Source organism: Diadema antillarum, unplaced genomic scaffold (assembly GCF_040938485.1).
Source record: "Diadema antillarum isolate AM-2024a unplaced genomic scaffold, OU_Dant_1.0 scf00000041, whole genome shotgun sequence".
NCBI classification, from domain to species: Eukaryota; Metazoa; Echinodermata; class Echinoidea; order Diadematoida; family Diadematidae; genus Diadema; species Diadema antillarum.
Window position 1 is genome coordinate 654,158 of NW_027270930.1, and position 23,187 is coordinate 677,344.

Here is a 23,187-nt window from a genome sequence, read left to right on the forward strand (position 1 = left end):
ACCATAACTGACAGAAATCATAGAATGGTAAAAAATGTAAAACTGAATCACAAAAATCGTTGCATCTGCTTTCTCTCCATGTATTCTGAAACAAGAGTAGTATTCTTCATCTTGTTTACTCGGGAGAAATGAGCCATGACTCTGGGCAGACAAATGATTTTGAGATGTAGGCTAATCTGTGTGATAGAGACATACGCCATCATGAACAGAGGTCACCCAAAGACTTTCAATTCGAACCCGGCTCGGCGGACTTTAGGCGGGAGAAGGACGAGACATGCAACCTGCCCATATCGCAGACGATAATGCTCTTCCGATTATTCGATGGACGCGTTAAAAGCCACGGAAAACGAGGTCTAACAGGCAGATGTGCGGTGGCATTCACATTATGGCATTTTCTGTTCATTGGTCTGTTCATTGTTAGGATTGTACGAGTATGAGTGCAACAAAATGGAAGACCTATATGTAAAAATATTCGTGACGTGTGTTTGCATAATTTCTTAGCATGTCCAACATTGTCCTTGAAAGTGAATGTTGTATATACTTGAGCAATAATTATTGAGACGTTACTTGTAAATTCTTGTCATCAAAGCGTTGTTAGATATCAAGTTCAGTTTTCTTTTCTCTTTCTCACAAATATTTCACCGTTCGGCGTATGGGTGTTGCAATTTGATGTACCAGCATTTTGTTTTCTGATTTCGTTTTCTTCTTTTGAGTGTAAATGACAGTAAGATACGAGAAACAGATGTTTGCTTTTATATTTGATTCAACAGATAAGCTGCAACTCGAACACAACAAGACACAGATAACACACAAATAGTTTATGGGGACCAAGACTTCCTTCAACGTAGATCACCGGCAAGGACCAAAGCTTCTACACAAAGTATATTTTATATTCACCATGTAATAAATGTATAGTAGCGTCAGAAATGCATACATTTTATTCGGATACTCGGGATTGACTTTTCATGAAGTGATATACCCAGGATTAAATTTCTCATGAAACAATACGTAATTACTATGGAGATCATGAGGTCCATGACCTTTAACCTCTGACACCTCCCCATGAATCAAAGGAAGTCATATGTCTCGCGTGTGCCTTCATGTCAAGTACGAGTGCAACCTACTCATGAGATTGGTCTCTGAATGCAGCACTGGAAGGAGGCGAAAGCATTCTGCAGGTTAAAATACTGCATTCATCCAATTTCTCCCACTCTTCCCCTCTTCATAGATATTCCCTGGCTTGCCAATAAAAAGACGTGTACGATTAACATCAGTGTTTGTGACGTACACATACACGTGAAAAAAAGTTGAATAGTTAAAAATGTATATAATACCAGCCCCCTGCTTGTCTACTTTGGACCATCGTAGATAGTATCACTGAAACGTATGTTCGAAAATTTGATGAGAATGCACTAAAGATAGGCAGATAAGAATGTCTTACATTAAACACACATACGCACGCACATACACAAACACACACAAACCTTTACAACTAAAAAATGTGTAGTAATTGTATGCATCACAATTCTCTGATTTCATTTGAGCAGGCAGCATGTAAACAAGTGTGTATTTCGTTTTGTTCTCGTTTCAAGTTAGCTATCATTAGTGACGCAATTACTAATTGTGTTAGCGCTGGAGCGTATCAGAGCTTTCTTTTTAAGCACCAGCCGTGTTTCTTTGAAAAGTTGTATTCATGCTGTGACGGAGGAAGCTGTGCTGTTCTGTTCTGTACATATATGACTGACTCATTTTTTTTAATTCATAGACATGATGCACTATTAAATAAATCACGATGAAAAGATAGAGAATGCCTCCCGAGTCATCTGTTTCCCTACATGGTGTTTGTTATTCCCAAGATTCGTTAATCTGAAAAAGAAATGGGTTCGTTATTCAAAAGGTTTGTTAATCCAAATATTTGCGGCGTACTAACGCATACTATATAACGAACCTTCGGAATAGCAAACCTTTATACATTTTGGATTAACAAACTTCCCGAATAACAAACCTTATTTCAGAACCTTTGGGAGAATATATTGTTACCATTTTACTACCCTATGATTTGAACTGGATCAAGTGCTGATCTCAGCAACGTAAAAACTCATTTTTTAAAGACTAACACATACATATCATATCTGACAGACAACGGCGTAGCCAGGATTTCATCTTAGGGGGGGCGGTTAGTCTGCGAGGGAGCGAAGCGACCGAGCCCGAGCGAGCGGAGCGAGCGAGGGGGGGAGGGTCTAGGAGGGGGGTGTCCCCCCTCCCACGGTAAGAACTTTTTGCATTTGGATGTTGTAAATGGTGCAATTTGATGCATGTTTTTGCGCGTTTTATCGACGTCGAACAGTCCCACTTGTTTGTGGTAGCAGTTTATTTTGATGTAGATTATTATTGAACAATTTGCTTATAAAATGGTGTAATTTAGATACACTTCTTGTATTAATTCTGTTCACTGAATATCATGAACGCGACTGAACCCGAGCGAGTGGAGCGAGCGAGGGGGTAGGGGAGGGTGTGGTATGGGAGGGGGGTGTCCCCCCTCCCACAGTAAGAACTTTTTGGATTTTGATGTTGCAAATGGTGCAGTTTGATGCATGTTTTTGCGCGTTTTATCGACGTGAAACAGTCCCACTTGTTTAAGGTAGCAGTATATTTTAGTGTAGATTATTATTGAACAATTTGCCCATAAAATGGTATAATTTAAATACACTTCTTGTATTAATTCTGTTCACTGAATATCATGAACGCGACTGAACCCGAGCGAGCGGAGCGAGCGAGGGGCGAGGGGAGGGTGTGGGAGGGGGGTGTCCCCCTCCCACGGTAAGAACTTTTTGCATTTTGATGTTGCAAATGGTGCAATTTGATGCATGTTTTTGCGCGTTTTATCGACGTGAAACAGTCCCACTTGTTTAAGGTAGCAGTATATTTTAGTGTAGATTATTATTGAACAATTTGCCTATAAAATGGTATAATTTAAATACACTTCTTGTATTAATTCTGTTCACTGAATATCATGAACGCGACTGAACCCGAGCGAGCGGAACAAGCGAGGGGGGAGGGGAGGGTGTGGGAGGGGGTGTCCCCCTCCCACAGTAAGAACTTTTTGCATTTTGATGTTGCAAATGGTGCAATTTGATGCATGTTTTTGCGCGTTTTATCGACGTGAAACAGTCCCACTTGTTTAAGGTAGCAGTATATTTTAGTGTAGATTATTATTGAACAATTTGCCTATAAAATTGTATAATTTAAACACACTTCTTGTATTAATTCTGTTCACTGAATATCATGAACGCGACTGAACCCGAGCGAGCGGAACAAGCGAGGGGGGAGGCATTGGGGAGGGTGTGGGAGGGGGTGTCCCCCTCCCACGGTAAGAACTTTTTGCATTTTGATGTTGCAAATGGTGCAATTTGATGCATGTTTTTGCGCGTTTTATCGACGTGAAACAGTCCCACTTGTTTAAGGTAGCAGGATATTTTAGTGTAGATTATTATTGAACAATTTGCCTATAAAATGGTATCATTTAAATACACTAGTCTTCTTGTATTAATTCTTGCACTGAATATCATGAACACTGTCTGTTCAGCAATAAAACAGAAAAAGCACGAGGGTGTAGATAGGGGCATATCCCCTCCCACACGAAGGTGATTTTGCGTTTTCAGACCTGAAATTCAGCGATCTGGTGCACATTTTTGGTGCAATGCTTTTTCATCGAAGTGTTAAAAGTGTGAATTTAGCTCTTATTCCGAAAGTGCACCATCTGTGCGTATGTATAAAGTCTAGAGCTTAGGGGAAGGGGGATTCCCCCTCCCGCTCGCGGAGCTTTTGCGTTTTTAGAATTGAAATAAAGCGATCTGGGTATAGCCACAGTCTACTTCTTTGCATGGCGGGGGGGGGGGGGGGGGGGGAGCAGGGAGAAGGCGTGGGCGAGTGTTATCTCCACCCTTCCCTTCCGATGGAGCTTTTATCTTTTTAAGGTTGAAATTGAGATATCTCGTATACGCATATTTGATGGAATCAACATTTGGAAAATCACTAAAAAAAAAAAAAAAACTGATGGGGGGGGGACTGAGGGAGGAAAGGGTCGATTAAAAGGGGAAATTCCCCTTATGAGGGAACCTTCAGTTTTCGGAATATAAGTCTTGTGGACTCAGAATTATTCAGAATTTTTTGTAAATCTAAAAAGTGTACTTAGCTAGGGAAAGAGGCACAGAGGGGGAGGGTTTGGGAGGGGGATACCCCCTCCCAAGCACGAGAAATTTTGCATATTTTGAACTGAAATTCAACGATCTGGTGCACACTTTGGGTGAACTATTCAAAAAAATATCTTATTTGATGAAAGGTTGCAAAGGAGACCCGCTTCATGTGCATGCATACAGTATACACGCATTTTTTTTTCCGCCTCCCAAATCCCCGGTCCAAATCTTAGGGGGGGGGGGGGGGGGGGGGCGACCGCCCCCATCGCCCCCCCCCCCCCCCTGGCTACGCCAGTGCTGACAGATATGACATTAAATTTGTTTCCCTTTCTGCCTTTTTTCCCAACAGATGTGAAATCAATAAACTGTTTTAAACAGGACATAATCACAAAATAAATTTAGGTCACTATCCACATTGATGGATGAAAAAATATAGAAATAAAGGAATAGACACGAGGCAGAAAAGGAAGAAAAAAATGTAAGATGGAAAGTTACAATAGTTTTACATACCGTGAAAAGCCCATTTCATTAAAATGACTAGAGGGGATGGCTAGTAATTGATCAGTGTGAATCTGTGGGAATTCAGGGGGATGATTGTTCCAATCCTTGTGGGATTCATTTAAGAGTACATTATATACCTATTGTTGTGTGAAAAATCATTTGCTTCAGAATGATCTCATATTCAAGTAATGTGCGGTTTAATGTTTCTAGGTTAGCATGCCTGTACCAGGGAGGTGGAAGTTTTCCACCTCCCTGCCTGTACAGTGACGGGGCATAAAACTGCACCAGGGTGGTGGAAACTTCCACCTCCCTGACTGCACATTACTTGAATATGAGACCGTTCTGAAGCAAATAATTTTCACACAACAATAGATACATAATGTACTCTTAAATGAATCCCACAAGAATTGGAACAATCATCCCCCAGCATTCCCACTGATTCCCACTGATCAGTTACTTGCTAAATGAATCCCACAAGGATTGGAACAATCATCCCCCAGCATTCCCACTGATCAGTTACTTGCCATCCCCTTTAAGGAAATACGTTTTTAAAAAGACATGGAAAGTCACCTACCATATCAGCCTGTATTAGATGATTTAATAGATAATTAATTAAATAGCTCTGCTAATCATATATTGATCATAATCTTTGGGTAAAACTCATGCATTGTTATACATGTATTGAATTTCAAAAAGCCTTTTTTTTTTTCTAAATGCTATGCAAACACATACTGTACTTAACCTATATTAGCTCGATGGAATTCCATTTTCTTTTCACAAATAGCTTGCACCATAGTTATGAAGTCTTATCTCTATGTAAATCACGCAGGGGGAGATTAAAAACTAAGAAGACAGATTTTAATTTACATTTTCTGGTTATACACAGACATGATTGAACTGCCTTAGTGTTTGAGGTCCCAATTCACACCATTATCACAGTTCAAAGGTCAATGCATTCCAAGAAACAACCATGCCCATTGGGGCAACTTGTCTGACAAAAAAAAAACACCACACACACACACACACAAAAACCACTCCCACACATGAATAATGGTTGCTTTTACTGCACATTTAATGCAAGTATCACATCTGTTTGTTTGGTTTTTTTTCACTATGTCATTGTGGACTGAAATATAGGTCTGTTCACAAGCTATTAGACCAGTAAGCTGCTGCCAGAAGCAGATTTGTCTCAAAGTTTTGACTGGACAAGCAATTCTTGGTCTATCAACCCTCATGTGAAAGTTCTTAAAAAATGTACATCATACCTCACCAAAGTGATCAAAATGGAACACATAGGAAAGGGGCAAATACATGTAACTGTTATTGGGAACTGATGATGCAGAGTCTCAGCTTGTCATGTTGAATGACAAGTAAAGCTGGCATCTTTTTTATTTTTATTTTGCCAGCTGCACAAAGCTTTATCTTCTTCTACACAGCCATTGGCCCATTTTCAACAAATCACAACTTCTACTGCTAACCAAGTTCCACCATAGATGATGGTATCATATGTGTGCCTTTTCCCCAACTTGCAGAATTCTTCCTGCCACCCTACTATAGTCTAGCTGCCAGTGCACAGATAACTTATTCAAAAGCACAATTTGCTTTGTCACTTTTATATAATGCAGGGCTCGACACTAACGGTGGCCCGGTGGCCCAGGGCCACCAAAAACGCACGTCGGGCCACCAAAATTTCAGAAATGAAGACTTTGGTAGCCTGGTCGGGCCACCAAAAAAGGTCGGATGTTTGCCTTTGGGCCACCAAAATTAAAAGTTAGTGTGGAGCCCTGTATAATGGTTGAACAATGAAGGGTTAAGGATGTGCACATATTCTTTTTTTCCATTTTGATGAGGAGAGTTTTCTGAATGCACACACCTTGATTACACTCTTGGGGGGTTCAAACCGATGTGGCTTCCAAAGGCCAATTAAGTGCTTCAGGCTGTCTACACAATGCAGTTTCTGATTCAAACCTATGCTGTAATTACACATAGATGTCAGTCAAGTGACTATTGATGCCATACAGCTTCAGAGATGCATCTAAGACAATAAAAATGAAGCCATACTGTCATTTTTGCAACCACACTGAAGCAGTTTGATCAAAAACAGAGGTTGACACGTAAGTAAATATTCAGTATAATAGTCCTTTCTCAAGAGGATAAAATATCTATAGAACATAGCCATCAATCAGTCAGACACCAACTGCAAAACAAAAGCGTGTAGAGAAACGCTGCTGAAAACTGCTTATCCAATAACAGCTTGACAGTGGAGTAAAATGGAGTCAAAAGGGGCATGAGATTGTGATCCTAGCAGAAACATTGTTAGAGGCAAAATTATTTTACTTATTACACTGTACAATTAACTAGGATCAAAACCTTAAGCCCCTTTTGACTCCACATAGTAGATTGCTAAACAAAGAGCAGACATCTTTGGAGGATAGAAATCAGAAACCCTATCACATCATCACACCAGTTTTTGGTCTTTTGGAATATGTGTGAAGAACAATAATTATCACCAGACTCATGTTGCAGTGCACCATACCATGTCTTGGCTCAGTATTGTCAGGCTTTTGAATGAAATTTACTTTCTTGCTCATTATGTCATATCTACAGAGGCGCATTAGTCATGTTTGCATTGAATACTACGCAGACACATCCTGTTCCTCTTATTTGTCATTGTGTTATGTGCTAAGGCACTTTATTGAAGCTTTTAACAAATTATTATTATGGGGTCCAAAAAGAAAATGGATATTTTCATGGCAGACTCTTGTATCTGCATGAGGACTGTACTACACTTGAATAGGAGAAAGCAAATACACTTGTATACAACAAAAGAATTAAGAAAAAAAAGAATTTCTCAGTCTGTACTCTTGTATGAGTTATCAAAGTATGCATCAAATAATGTAGCTCTTTGAGAGATTCTACAGTTTACAAACACATCTTTAGTTTCAATGTCTGTAACATCCCTTGGAGAGTCAATTCAGCATACTCAGTAAGCTGCTACTTTTCTAAATACCATTCAATTCTTTACAATGCTTCACTAGATATTGTTCTGTTAACATTGTTAAAACCTTGGAGATGTCATGCAATCTGTGACATTTTTGAGAAACCACATTCTGGAGTGTAGGTATACTTAAAATGTCGTTCCATGTTTCGTTAAAAAATGAATGTCAGAATAGTGCTCTCAATACACAGGGTAATAAAAAAAATACTACTCACAACAGGTGTCTAGTTCTATTCCATCATATGGCAAGTGGTTTGCTTTCATCAACTAAAGAAGGACTTCCAAAAGAAACCGAGAAGATGTAACTAGTACAGACGACTCCACTCTATAATAAAGAATTTATGCTGAACAGTAGCTATAGCAATAATGTTCATTTGGAGAGGCATGGCTGACAAACATACCCCATCAAACTGGAATGGTAGGTTATGGGGAAACTCGTTATAACAAGGACCAATCCCCCAAACCATGACAATTACATTGTACTTCCTGTGCGAAGAAATATAAAGAGCTAGCACCTGCAAAATCCCCTTATCATATGAGGGTGTTGTTGTCTCTGACCTCTTTATAAAGAGGCTCCACTGTGATGTGAGATCAAAATCACAACCAGGGGACATGCATATTTTTCTTTCACATAATTACAACATTAAAAAGTGTTGATTATATAACACCAAAATATATAAGCCTCATTTTGGCTGTTCATCTGGCAGGGCATGCTCCCAAACTTTCAGCTAGGTTCTCATAGTCTTCCTTCAACACTGTTGGCAAATAAGATGAAGCTGAGGCAGCAGGGCAATGTACACATTGAAACGCGATCATCTTTGCGAGTTTGGTCAACCCGCATCATGTATAAGCTACCACCAATCACATCCAATGAGTTGGGTGACTACGCACAGCCTTCAAAACTTTCAGATCTACCGTTCTCAAGCACCAGTTACCCTATCCAGTTGGGAGAGTTGAGTATCATTTGCCATTTGTGTTGTTTGAAGATGTTTCCATTGCCATGGTAACAGACTTTCCATCATCCACTGCTGGAGATGACCCGGCAGCAACGTGGGAGGCAACATTCGTGTTCCCTGGCGACATAGGTGAAGCCTCAGCTTCTGTCGTTTCCATTTGATTATCAGCAGTATCGTTCTGTTGGCTAGGGCTCGTTCCCCCCTTTCCCTTCTTCTTCTTCTTCTTTTTCTTCTGCTTCTGGGAAGGATTAGAGCCCGCTGGCGGTGACTTGGAGTCTACCGATGGTGACTTGGATCCAGCCGACGGTGACATGGAATCTGCTGATGGTGACTTGAATTCAGCTGACGGTGACTTGGAGTCTACTGATGGTGACTCGTTTCCAGCTGAAGGTGACATGGAGTCTGCCGATGGTGACTTGCTTTCAGCTGAAGGTGACACGGAGTCTGCAGGTGGCGACTTGGATCCAGCTGATGGTGACTTGGATTCGGTTGACCGTGACTTGGATGAGGCAGAGGGTGGTCGGAATTGGGCACCGGCGGGTTTCTGGGCCATTATAGCCGGCGGTACGGGCACGCCGAGCATATCTGGTAACATCCAGGGTTTGAGCCAGCCAACCAGGGGATTGACTCCGGGGGTATAGTGGAGGTATTTATGGTAGAACAGCAGACCATCCAGCTTGTCCTAACAGAGGTCAAAGGTCAACACAGGTCACAACATTAACCCACGATCTCAGATTGTTATCCACATAAAAACAACCCACGTACAAGGGACCTTACAGGGGACCCAATTCACACACACTAACACAGGAAAGCATTTGCATTTGGTTACCAGTATTCAACAAGATGCTTTCTACACTGGTGAAAGATTTTCAGTGGACTCTTGCTTTGCGAAAAGAAAATTTTGCTAGTGGTCATTAACTTTATATACTGAATATTTGAAAATGTTCTGGGCTTTCTTTTTTGACTTGGAAGCTCTCATGGTGTTAGATTTTGGCAGTGTGATTTCAATCAGAGTTTTTAACTTAAATGTTTCCTGCCCATCAGTATAAGTTTGAACATAGTGAATGGACAGAATCAACCAGTGAAAACACAGCTTTGAGAGTGCCTCTGAAACACAGGTCAATTGACATCATTTTCCATTCCATTCATAAATTTATTATATTAATAATGACAATAATAGTAATAATAAAATTAATAATAATAATAATAATAATAATAATAATAATAATAATAATAATAATAATAATAACAATAATAACAAGGAAAAGTAGAAATTACGCGGTGCGTAACATATGTCCCCGCCGGAAGTAGCATTTTGTAACAAAATGTGCAATATAGGTAAAAAATCAAGGTCAAAGGTCAAAGAAGTCAAAGGTCAAAATTCTGTGTAGAAGTTTTGAAGCCCTCACCTAGTGCCATCACATAAAGCAAATGGAATCGAAATTGGGTTAGAAATGGCGAAGGAGTAGCATTTTGTAGCCAATGTACAATATAGGTCAAAAATCAAGGTCAAAGGTCAAAGAAGACAAAGGTCAAAATTCTGTGTGGAAGTTTTGAAGCCCTCACCTAGTGCCATCATATAAAGCAAACGGAATCGAAATCGGGTTAGAAATGGCGAAGGAGTAGCATTTTGTAGCAAAATGTAAAATATAGGTCAAAAATCAAGGTCAAAGGTCAAAGAAGTCAAAGGTCAAAATTCTGTGTAGAAGTTTTGAAGCCCTCACCTAGTGCCATCACATAAAGCAAACGGAATCGAAATCGGGTTAGAAATGGCGAAGGAGTAGCATTTTGTAGCAAATGTACAATATAGGTCAAAGGTCAAGGTCAAAGGTCACAACTGAAATTCTGTGTAGAAGTTTTAAAGCTCCCATGTAGTGCTATCATATAAAGCAAACAGAATCAAAATTGGCTCATAAATGACAGAGAAGTAGCAAATTGAACATTTTGATCACACACGGACGCACACACGGACGGACGCACGGACGGACGGACGCACGGACGCACAGACACACACACGTACGGAGCCCGTTTCATAGTCCCCTGCTCGAACTCGTTCGGCGGGGACAATAATAATAATAATAATAGCAATAATGATAATAATAATAATTATTATTATTATTATAACAATGATAATAACATTAAGGATAATGATGATGATGATGATGATGATGATTCAACATCATCATCATCGTCATCATCTTTATCATCATCATCACCATATCGTTGTCATCATCGTCGTTGTCATGGTCGTCATCATCATCACCATCACCACTATCACCACTAATCATCTGCCCCGTGATACTTACTGGGAATGGCATCACGTGGGCCAAAGCATCCTGTAAGATGCTCTTCTCACATCGGTAATTTGGGAGAGGACAGAATTTGATCTGTATGTCAAGAGGAGAACAAAATCAAACCAGAGCAACACATTACCATTGAATTCGGATGAACATTTATCTATTTCTTGTAATCCCTTAGAAAAGATGCTTACTACTGAAAACAAGCTAAAAAAAACCAACAAATATTTAAACATCTTCCCTCTGAATAACACATGTGGGGGAGAAAGTAAAAACAGGTCCACATGCAATTTGTTAAGCATGAAGATACTGAGATTCCACAGGCCTATAACTGAGTGATATTATAACTGTATGTTACTAAGTAACAAAACTACACATGTTCTTGTCATATTTCAAGGAAAAGACACCTTAAAAAAAAGGGTTGTTTCACTGTTTGTTTGTTTTTTTCATTCAAAGCTGACATCAAAAGCAAGCACAAGCTTCAGTTGAAGGACAAGTTCACCTTCATAGACATGTGGGTTGAGTGAATGCAGCAATATTAGTAGAACACATCAGTGAGAGTTTGAGCAAAATCGGACAATCTGTTATAAAGTTATGAATTTTTGAAGTTTCTGCTCAGTCACGGCTGGATGAAAAGACTACTGCAGCTTGTGATGTCACATGAGTACAACGATATAAAGAAAGAATAAAGAAAATTCAACATATTTCCATTTTTCTTGCATAACAAAAGAACACTCTACTTCTCTCTTTCAGAAGGAAGGGGGAATAATATTACCCTTAATATACGTCAGTAGCAAGTCAAAGAAATATGCACTTTATTCAAAAAGTAAAGTTTTGTGAAATTCTCTTTTTATTTTCCTTATATAGTTGTATGCATATGACATCATACACTGTAGTAGTCTTCTCTTCCAGCAGTGACTGCGCAGATACTTAAAATATTCGTAACTTTTGAACGGATTGTCCAATTTTCCTCAAACTTTCACTGATGTGTTCTACTAATATTGCTGCAATTTCTCAATCCTTATGTATATGAAGGTGGACTTGTCCTTTTAAGTTTTTCATGCTGATAATCTACCACTGCAGCACTAGTTGTGAAAGTCCATTCTGATGAAGATATACACCTATCTAACGGGGGACACAGACTGCCACACACTGGACAATCCAACACTTACTGGATTTTTCTTCGTGCCCTCAGCAAGTGCCGGGTTTTCTGCAAGTTTGGACAGCAGCCAGAAGAAGCGAAATTCTGTGTCGCTGTCGTAGACCGGATGACCATGCCAACACATAATGTCCAGCACCCAATACGTTTGGTAGACTTCGCTGTAGATACAGTCCAGAATTGTGTAGTCTACGGGTGAGATATCGGGGCAATCAAGAAAAATGAAAATCAGACAGATCCCAGTACAATCATGCCAAACAGTGTATACTGTGCACTATTTCAAACAATTTGTTACCCAAATTTTATTTAAATTTTATTGAGCAAAGGACATAAGCACATGATAATGAATAATATGTACTTGTAAGATGTCAGAATTTTAAATGTAGATAAAATGACCTGCATTTACACATAGTATAATGGGCAAATAGAAGGAAATATACCTGTATGACAAATGCAAATTTTTCAGCCATCATCATGAAAATGGGTTTGTATGGAGGTAGATGTAAGTGTTGCAAGCTTGACGGGAAATGGATAAATGTCTTGATCTTGACAAAAATAGACTAAAGAAAGAATCAAAAGCAGATTGATGACTTCCTACATAACAATTATCATTCTAGTTCAAGTTATGGCCACAAGAGAATAAGGACAGGCAAACTTCAGAGATCTTTGTCTTTTAACCTCGAGAGATCTTGCTGGAAATATGCTGCCTGTGTTGTAAATTTGCCAGGTATATTTCCAGCTAGATCAGAAAATGTCCTGAGATCTAGGGTGTCTGGACAGATGGATGGACAGATGGATGGACAGACAAACTGAAAATATAATGGCTCTAGTACCCTTCAAAGGCAAAGGAATTTGAAATTATAAAACAACAAGCTAGAAAATGCATAACAGAGCGATAAGTGCTATGCATACTCTGCAGTGTTTCCTCTATCCAAACATGATAAACATAACATTGGAGCAATTAAGAGTGTACAAGTGTAACATCAACATCTTGTACTGTAAAATGAGGAATTTTCATGTGCATTTTAATTTGGGGAATTTTGCAAGGACCAGCAAGGTTTGCAAAAGAAAGTCCAAGCAAAAGTTCTTGTCTACACTATATGCATCGAATGCCAGTGGCAATTTGCACAAATTTCATCCCCCAAAAAAGGCCATTAGCTCAAATTCAAATACTGTAAAAGTGGATATTTTTGCACGAATAATTTTTCACGCTCGGTCTGGTAAGATGAATTTCACATGTTTTTAATTCTGCGAAATCAGGACATTAACTACTGGAACATATGGCATGCAGAAATATTTGCATGCTTTTACTTTCACACTAGCTTCTGTTTGCATGAAAATCTTCACTTTTACAGTATATCATATGCAGCTTTATAGTACTCACTGAATGCATTCCTGCTTTGTCTGCTTCCACCCCCTGGCAGTCCGCTCTGGAACTGATTCATACAGTAGCCACTCTTTGTGTAGTGTGATGTTTTGCCCTGGAGTGGGTATTACAGCATGATCAAGGCTTCTAAAAATGAATACGATTATGTGGTCACAACAGATCAGTAGTCAAGTTCCTGAGTATGTTTTGGGAGCATATACATGTAGGTGACTCAAAACATGTCGTACCAACTTTTCATTACACTGTAATCATCATAGGCATAGCCTCACAGAACTGCAGTTTCCATTTTTACCGTCAGCTTTCACAGTTCTACAATAGTGAGGGTAATTATTTACAATACAAAACATACAAACCACTGCTTTCTTTCAAAATAAATAACAGAAGATCAGGAGAGATGGGCCTAAAGAATAACACAAAAATTAATAATGGAGGGAAAAAAAAGAAGTAAATTGAATTCAAAGACTCTACACAAAATAAAGCTGGGAAAAGTTCACAGAAATAGTTTCAATAATCTTCAATTTCGTAGCAATAACTCAACACTATACATACTATCAAAAACATCAAAGTGAGAGCTATGCTACAGTGCTGTCTAGTATCTAATACCACATAACATGAAGCCATTCTAATCCACAGATTCAATCTTACCTACTAGCTGTCTAATTAATTGGCATAGATTTGAACTTACAGACCCCACAGTGTAAGAAATCATGGATCAGTGATACAAGTGATATTTGTCTGCAGGGCATCACAATCTTCTTTCTTTTTTTCAATTATTACAAATATGCTTTGCTTATACATTGCATACAATTTCTCTGTTTATTTCATGGAAATAAATTTGAATCTTCAATCCTGAATCTTGAATTTTGAATCTCTCACAAAACAATGTCTGCTGCATTTGTGATGTGTGAGTCAGGGAAAGGAACACAAGAGCATAAATTTCATTTGGGCTTGCGTTCACAGTGGAGCTGTTCGATCTCACATGCGTTATGTATTTAGCTGCACAAAATTTCTGATGACTTATGAAAACTTCCAGTCATAACCCGAACTGGGTCTCAGAAATATGTCCATGATATTTGTATCAGACTACTGAGTCTTAATTCTTTGTCTAGAGTGCACATTTCATCGCACAAGAAGAGAATGAAAATCAACCAATGGGGAATAAGCTGGGTAAAACAACAAACAAATAAAAAAAAATCAACCATAGATGGAATACAGAATGGAAAGGCTAATAACAATCACACAAGATATTCTTGAACAATCCCTATGCAATTGACCGATCTGTGGACAGCAGCACTTACTTTGCTTGCAATAACGAATGCCCGCCTTCCCACCGGACACGGCACCATCAGCCAGTTTTCTGCAAGGTCATCAGGAACATCAACTAACCATTCAGACAGCATCAGCTGCAGTGATTAATTTAAAAAAAGAAAATGTGTTATGAAAAAAAAATAAGAACAGTAAACTGACAGTAAAGGGGAGATGATGCCTGGGAAAAAATATTCATTCAGCTAAAGAGAAAACAAAATACATCAGATACCTGAGAAGTGAATAACATTTGAGTGTTATCGAGAAGCTTCTGATCACTTCATTCTGTTGGGTCCATCACTTCATAGCACCATTGACAAGATTGTTTATGGATTGCCAATGGTAAGGAGTTTTACACGCTAGTTATCATTCAGCATTGCAGTTGGTGCGAAGCATCCAAGACTGTGTAGGTCAGTTGTATCGCCAAACATCCTACAATATGAAAAGTTTGCAATAAAGCTCAAAATATAAGGAGATGTCACTATTTTCCCCAATAAATAAATCATAACTGTAAATGGTTTCTAGTCTGGAGACATTTTTATTATAACTATTGTTCACATTTTGTATATACAATACTTAACATTGATTATACTTCCCTCATATTTTTGCATGAATTGTTTACTTCTATCCCTAACTCACTGGGCACATTTTAGACCTATTTTGACGCACTAAAAATGCTGGGCTTTTGTTTCATCTGCAAATGGTAAATTATGCCTTTAAGATAGCAAGAGAATGGACGATAAAATGAAAAATTGTTCAATTTTAAAGGTAAATGTGGTGTTCTGCATGAAGTGTGTGCAACAAGCAACTTCAGGTGATAATTAGTCCCATGCCGGCACAGAGTCACAATGCGTGTAGATCTATTGTACATCATCAGTCTAAATGTTATAATATCTATACACGTATACCATAATAGCCCCATATGTGCACGTGCTACAGCAGTTCGGGGAGGCTCCAAGTTCTGGCAGCAGTTTATAAATGGGGAAAAAAGATTCACCTGATTTTTGTAGTAACGCTCCCTCCTCTTCTTCGGCCTGTGTGAGCGAGGAGTGCTTTGATCCATTTCCTCTTCATCCTCACTCAGGTCAATGCCAGTCAAGTCATCTTCAGCAAGCTTCCTAGCGATGTTGCTGTAGTCCTTTCGCCGTCTGAGCAGGAGAAATAAATACATGTACATACAAAACTCTGTGTGCTGCTTGACCAGATGAAGATGTGGATGAAGAAGAGAGTGTGTGTGGGACTATCAACTATACAGTGTAGTATCTGTATCACCTGAAATGTCTCCTGAGTTGTAAATACAGAACACTGGATTTAACTAATTCAGAATTGAAAAAATAGTTTCTACTTCTTTTTCTATCGATTGCTTAGTTTGAATACTATTTTCACTTCATTGTAGATAACCTTATGAGACTGAGAGTTGTCATGTTCACTAAAACAGGAGTAGACTCTAAATCTACATTGTATGATTACCTATTCCTATTTTGTCTATAGATATTACGTAAGAGGTCTACATTTTATAAGCACTGCTTCCTACATAAAATTAGTCTCCACAGGGCCAAGCATGCAAAAATGAAAATGTAATGACATATTCTACGTGAAATATGAACATGATTTTATTTCATTTCATAAATAAATAACCATGCCAAATATTCGAACCCATGAACAAAGGAAGCAAACCTCACAAACTTGTGCTACCTGGCATAGAACTAAATGTATAGAATCTAGTACGTATAAAATAATCACTGTTCCTTTCACATCGTCATTGACATTGTAACACTATGCAACTGTAACACATTTTTTTTTTTTTTTTTTTTTTTTTTTTACCTAAATACACAGTAGTGGGCAGCCGGCAGCTCCCAGAATCCATGTTTTCAATGCATTATCTCTGAATAACCTGATAATTCGTGATGTTGCTTGTTGCCAACAATGTTGGTTTGAATTTGCATTGCCGCCACCAAGCTATGTAAAATTTTACCTATTCAAAGAGTAAGATGATGAGCTGAGGCAAGAAGCGATGCTGCAGCTTAGATCTGTAATTAGATTAACTATACACAGCCCAGTCGCTGTAAGTAGCCATTCCCACAGCGTACTAACAGCGTCTGGTCGGGCTATAATTAGAACCTAGATATAAATTTGATTCTTGAACCTTGTCCTTGAACCTTGAAGTAGTAAATATAGATCTATCTAGTAATCCCTTCCACTAATTCAGCAGTTCCTTGAAACTATTCCGGGATGGTAGAAGTGTCGTGTGTCAGTGAGAGGTGACATGGTGAACAGGGTGATTTTAAATGTCACTGTATAGATCTATTAATGTACAATACAATTCATCATAACCAAAAATGATTCATAACCAAATGTACCACCAATTGACCACCGTCTTCTTCTTCTTTTTCTTCAAAATACTCCTCAACGTTTCATCTGCAACCAAGCAGTGTTTCTGTCAAGTTTCTGCGGTTTCATAATAGGCCTATAACGTTTGACATCTTACTCTTTTTGCTGTTGCAAAACGTCCCGTCTTCGTTCCTCCTGACTTCGTTTGCTGTTGTCACGCGACTTGAAGAGGCACATCCTGGGGTGCTGCGTCGCCGAGCTGTCGGCGGAGAAAGACACTCCTACGGACCCAGAGAACGCTGCGGCTAGCTCATCCATCGTCGGAAGTGCTATTTAGGTCGTGTTGTAATAAGAACTGTTATAGGACATCTACAACTTGATGATTTTACCAATCAATACGGTAAAGCTCAAAGGTGTCAAATTTTTTGTTGAATCATCTGTTATCCTTGAAAGCAGGTAGAATTCAGGTAGAGTTCCACAGAAACACGAGGTCGGAAACATGGTAAGACGTAGACATCTGTACAACGAAATTACTGTTGACTTTTTGGCGGATTACCCGCCCAATTGGGCGGTTTTAAATCCTTGGCGGATTACTCGCAGAATTGGGCGGGTTGGCATCTCCGTTCATTCAATGGGAACACACCTTTGCTATTCAAGTTTTAGTTTACATTCTTGAAACTTTCCTGACTAGCTAATAAAGAGCCGTGTTGAAATGGACGGTGTTTGATTTTTTTGGCTATCAAAAAAAAAAAACCAACAACAACAACAAAGGTTATCGACTAGTGACGACGACTTCAATCGGTGTCATACCTCTATAAGGGGTCGAAAGAGTCCATAAATCAACTCAGTTATCTCGTTAAAAAAATGAATTTGAGCAGGCGAGTCAAAGTCCGGGCACGGACAAAATGGAAAAAAAAATAATAATTTTCACTAATAAATATCACTTTTATCTCAGGGATTTTCTTGATCTGAATTACATAGGACACTGCACATCATCATTCATCAACGATCATCGTATGTGTATGTGTGTGTGCACGTGTCCATGTGTCTAGAGACCAGTGTAGGCCACAGAACTCTTACACATAGAAGAATCACACCCATTCACAACCCGCTGAGCTCGGTGTCGCCACCGCGCACCCCGGATGTGACGCCTCAGTGCACACGCCGCCATGTTGCTTAGCGGTACCTCCGCAGCTCCTCGCGAGTACGATACGGTCAACTCACTGATGGGACAGTATGACAGCCGCTATAGCCCTTGATATTTACTTGAACTTGTAAACTGTCAAACTGGTACTTCTCAATCCAGCGTTGACCACAGATTCATGTACTCATTTATGTTATTTATTTCACACTCTTCCCTGAAAGTTGTCTGTATTGAAACAGGTGTTTTCCCCTTTCGGATAGATCTATTTGACTTCGGAGACGTGATCTGCTTTGGTATAAAATAATCTAAGACGCGCGCCTGTCCTTGTCTGTGTCCTGCCATTTTTCTGATACCCCTCTCAACCCTATGTCTTGCATTTTCCCCCCTCCAATGATATTGTAAGAAGATGTGTGTTCGTGCTTTTGATTTTTCTCCCATTAAACAGGTCAAATTAAATTTCCAGTCAGTCCAGTTGTAAAAATCAATGATTTGTGGATATGATCATGTAATACATCTTCCCCATCTGACACTCGTTCAACATATTAGAAATTTGGAAGACAACATCACCTTAATTACATTGTATCTATATTCCTGCTGTTATCATTATCATTAGTAGTGTGTAGTACAATGTAGTTACCACTATTGCACATATTGGTATAGGAAGCAATATGCCTATAGGCATGCATACACTGTATATCTGTATATACATGAAATAAAACAGAAATCGAGTTCATGCTAATCACCGACAATTTATTTCACCACACCAATTTTTGAGCGATTTGCAACAACACTTGAGAAAGAGCGAATCGCTCAAATATTTATGTGCTGTAAATAAATTGTTGGTGATCAACATGAAATTGGTTTCTGTTTTACTTTCAATATCATGATATTGCTGCACCAACATGTAGACTACCTGGTACTCAATCAATATATATATATATATATATATATATATATATATATATATATATATATATATATAATATATATATATATATATAATATATATATATATATGTATATATATATATATATATATATATATATATATGTATTCACACACACACACACACATTACAAGCATGAACTCCTTTCAAGATTGTCTTCCCACAAAAAACAGAAAGTTAAGTTGGACAGAGTTAATTTTCCTGATTTTTTACAATTTATTTGACATTTATCAAGGTCAAAGTTGATTGCTGAGAATCAACCACAGTACAGTGATATACCATTTGCTTGAAGTACACGTACCATTATCATACCTAATACGGCGGTTATAATCACAGGCAGTACATGCATCAGGAACATATTATGCAAATGATAGGCAAGACCACCAGTGTCGCAAATTTGTGACAATTATTATAATCACAAAATCAAATGCATATACATCTATAATGGACATGCAATAGGGCAACAACATAAAATTCATGAATAATGAACACTGTCTGGCAAGATTATCTAAGGCAATACATCAATATAGTGCACAATTTCACTTGCCCTTGACAGCTTCAAGCGTGATTCAAAAAGAAAATCCTAATGAGTGTAAAAACGCACTATGGTATAGTATGAAAACATATTGTGTTGATCCGCATGTACTATGGCAATATAAATCTACGAATTATGAACACTGAAAAGAACACCAAAGGCATTCCTGGCAACAGTATTAAAGGCAATACATTTGTAAATGTAAGATTTCACTTGTACTTAGCTCAGCATGATTCAAAATTAAATCCTTAGTAATGAGTTTAACAAACACTATCCCATACACTGTGTAGTATGAAAACATAATTTGGTAACAACATGTAAGCAAAACAAGTATCACAGATATACAACAAATGTTGTATATCACGAAAGCAAATGCCTGTATAATCAACTATCATGCAATATAGCAACAACATAAAATCCATAAACAATGAACACTGTCAGGCAAGAATATCAAATGCATTCTTGGCATAACAATATCAACTAAAGGCAATACATGAACATCTGTATAATGCAAGATTTCACACGCACCCGTTTGCTTCAAACGAAATTCAAAGTGAAATCTAAAGAGTGTGAAAACATACTACACTGTATCTCAAAGTACATGTATGTACATGTAGGCAAAACAAGTGTCACAAATAAGACAACTACATGTATTGTATATCATGAAAGCAAATGCATGTACAATCACTTAGCATACAATATGGCAGCAAAATAAAACCATGAATAATGGACACTGGCAAGAATATTAAAAAAAATATCAAAGGCAATACTGTATAATCCAAAATTTCACTTGCACTTGTTCGCTTCAAGCACAATTCAAAATGAAATCCTTATGAGTGTGAAAACATACTATATGGTATAGTACGAAATGTTAACGTGGCAACAATATGTAGGCAAGACAAGTCTCGCAAATACATGTATGGCAAATATTGCGTATTGCGAAAGCAATGTCCCGGGGTTATTTTAATACCAGAGTACACAGTCAGTCTAGACAATCTAGTATCTAAACGACTGTAGTGTTGTCACCGACACTGACCCACCACTGGTACTGTGACTCTAACTAGCTAGACAAGAATAAATCTACGTGTAAAGTTTACACCTAAGCTCAAATTTACATAAATTTACACTTTATTCATGTACAAAGCTGTTTACCCCAACACACAACGTACAGAGTGTAATTTAGCCCCAGGGCCTAAATTAGGCCTACTTGATCTTTTTTATTTTGCATAGTAGTTGGTGGTAAACAGATATGTCGACGGCAAACACAAAATCCAGTGCCTGGGACTACCTTTGCTACTGCGCTCACAAGAAAGCCAACATACGACCGATCCGCCCAATTGTAACGTTACTTGGGGAATTAATTTACTTCTTATTCTCATCATGGCTTGGTGTCAAACTTACCTGTTTCCAAATCCCTTTGTGAAGTGATTTGTGCAGTTTACAGCCGCACAATATGGCATTTTAATGCCTCGCTCAGGGTCTCGGAACGTCAGAAAAACACGGTACAACATGCAGTCATTGTATGTGGATAGCGTCTGCTGGGATTTGCACGCAAAAAAGTTCCGCTAAGCAAAATGGCGGACGTCACGTGACAATGAGTCGAGCGACGGCGACAAAACGGGTGGCGAGTGATTCTTCTATGTGTAAGAGTTCTGTGGTGTAGGCCTGTCATTCAACTGGGCTGTGCTTATCTTCAAGAGGAAATCCCCCCCCCCCAAAAAATATACTCTGTAAAAGCTAAGAAAAAAAAAATCCCTACAGACCGTTCCGAAAATGACAAAAGTCGAATAAGGAATAAGTAAGATATGACGTTTTGATATTTCACATTTTTTGGAAAACTCTTCTTGACCAGTCCTAATGAATATTCAAATAAGCTGCTAGTTGGTGATGTTATGCCCTCAGAATGTTTTGTATGTTATATATGACATTCGGAAAAATTGTTATTTTTAGCTGATGCAGATAAAAGCGTATTCCCATACCAAAAATATATCAGAGTTAACATTTTTTGTTGTTTTTCATTAGGGATGGGTGTAAGGCACGTTACTAATTTGGAAAAAAAGGGGAGTGTCATTTCTGTGTGTGCAATGATTACGAAATTGTGAGAGCATGACATTATCAACTTGCTGATTTGAATAGTCATAACTTCTGTGCCCCGTTTTATCAAAAGATAAAATCGATTTTAAATTTCCTTACCACACAGGCTGTAAATAGACTTACAGTTGAAATCAACTATTAATCAATTTTAACTCTTCATAAAACAGGGCCCTGGTCAGGAAGCGATTTCTGGAAAAAAAAAAAGAAATTTCCATATGTCATATAATTAACTTTCTTATTTCTCATCCGATTTTTATCATTTGCACTGTTCTGCAGGGATCTTCTTTTTTTACTATTTCATATGAAATTAAAATTTGGATAGGATTTCTTTTTTAAGATTTTCAGAGAAATTTGAGCGTAAAAGTTTCAATTTTGCAGTGATGGTGTATTGAAGTCTGCTCATTCAACACGAATAGGCCCTTCTAGACCAACTGTTGGAGATGCATACTCTGATGTCTCAACTGAAAATAGCGCCCTCTGTAGGAATGAGTCCTTCCCGTCTTGCCCTGTACTCCCTAGGATAGATGTCAAAAATAGTCTAAACGTTATCTCTCCCTCTCTCCCCCTTTCCACTTTCCTCTCCCATCTAAACACAAGCACGAGCGCGCACACACGCATACTTTCTCTCATCCTCTCTCTCTCTCTCCCCCTCTTCTTTCTCCTATTCTGCCCTGACTAATCTGCCTATATCATTACTATCTATGAATCATGCTATTATATTCCTCTCATAGATCTCTTCTTTCCTTGCACTTTCATTGTTTTCTTTCTTTTCAAACATCCAGAATTGATAATTGATATTGTCAATATGTGTTGAGGGGGAATCATCGTATTACCCAAATATGGATAGAGTGAATGCAGCATATAAATAAAAAAATATTCCACGATTTATTTCATCGAAACAGTCATGTTCATAACTATCCCACGCGACGATCCGACGAATTCCATCTTCCGTTAATGAGAACCGCACATGCCCAAAATACATTTCTTTATACCGGACCCAGACTTTGGAATAATTTAGATAATAGTTTAAAAGATTCCCCCAAATTTGTCACATTTAAATATAAACTCAGAAAACATTTACTTTCTACTTATAATCTTAGATAATTTAAATTGCTATAATTTATGTTTGAGCTTTCACCTGTCCTGATGTCGCAGCACTTGGCGTGTTCTGTGTGCAGACCTCTCTTCTTTCTTCTCTCCTTTTCCTTTCCCGTCTATTGTTCTTCGTAGACTTGTATATTGTTACCGTCTTCTCTCCTCTCGGTACTGTCTCGCGTCCAACAGTGTATATGCGTGTGGGTAATTGAATGTGTGTACGAATGTATTGTCCTTGTCAT

At 38.4% G+C, this 23,187-nt stretch overlaps 1 protein-coding gene across 1 annotated transcript; it reads right to left on the bottom strand.

The window, feature by feature from the left end:
- Positions 1-8,655: 8,655 nt before the first annotated feature.
- Positions 8,656-17,490, bottom strand: LOC139712436 (snurportin-1-like). Its single transcript, XM_071624260.1, has 7 exons — positions 17,288-17,490; positions 15,797-15,947; positions 14,793-14,897; positions 13,492-13,588; positions 12,121-12,296; positions 10,958-11,038; positions 8,656-9,333 (listed from the first exon to the last, which is right to left on the bottom strand). The coding sequence occupies exons 1-7, from the start codon at positions 17,446-17,448 to the stop codon at positions 8,656-8,658; spliced, it is 1,449 nt and encodes a 482-aa protein (XP_071480361.1). The 5' UTR covers positions 17,449-17,490.
- Between the last annotated feature and the right edge of the window lie 5,697 nt (positions 17,491-23,187).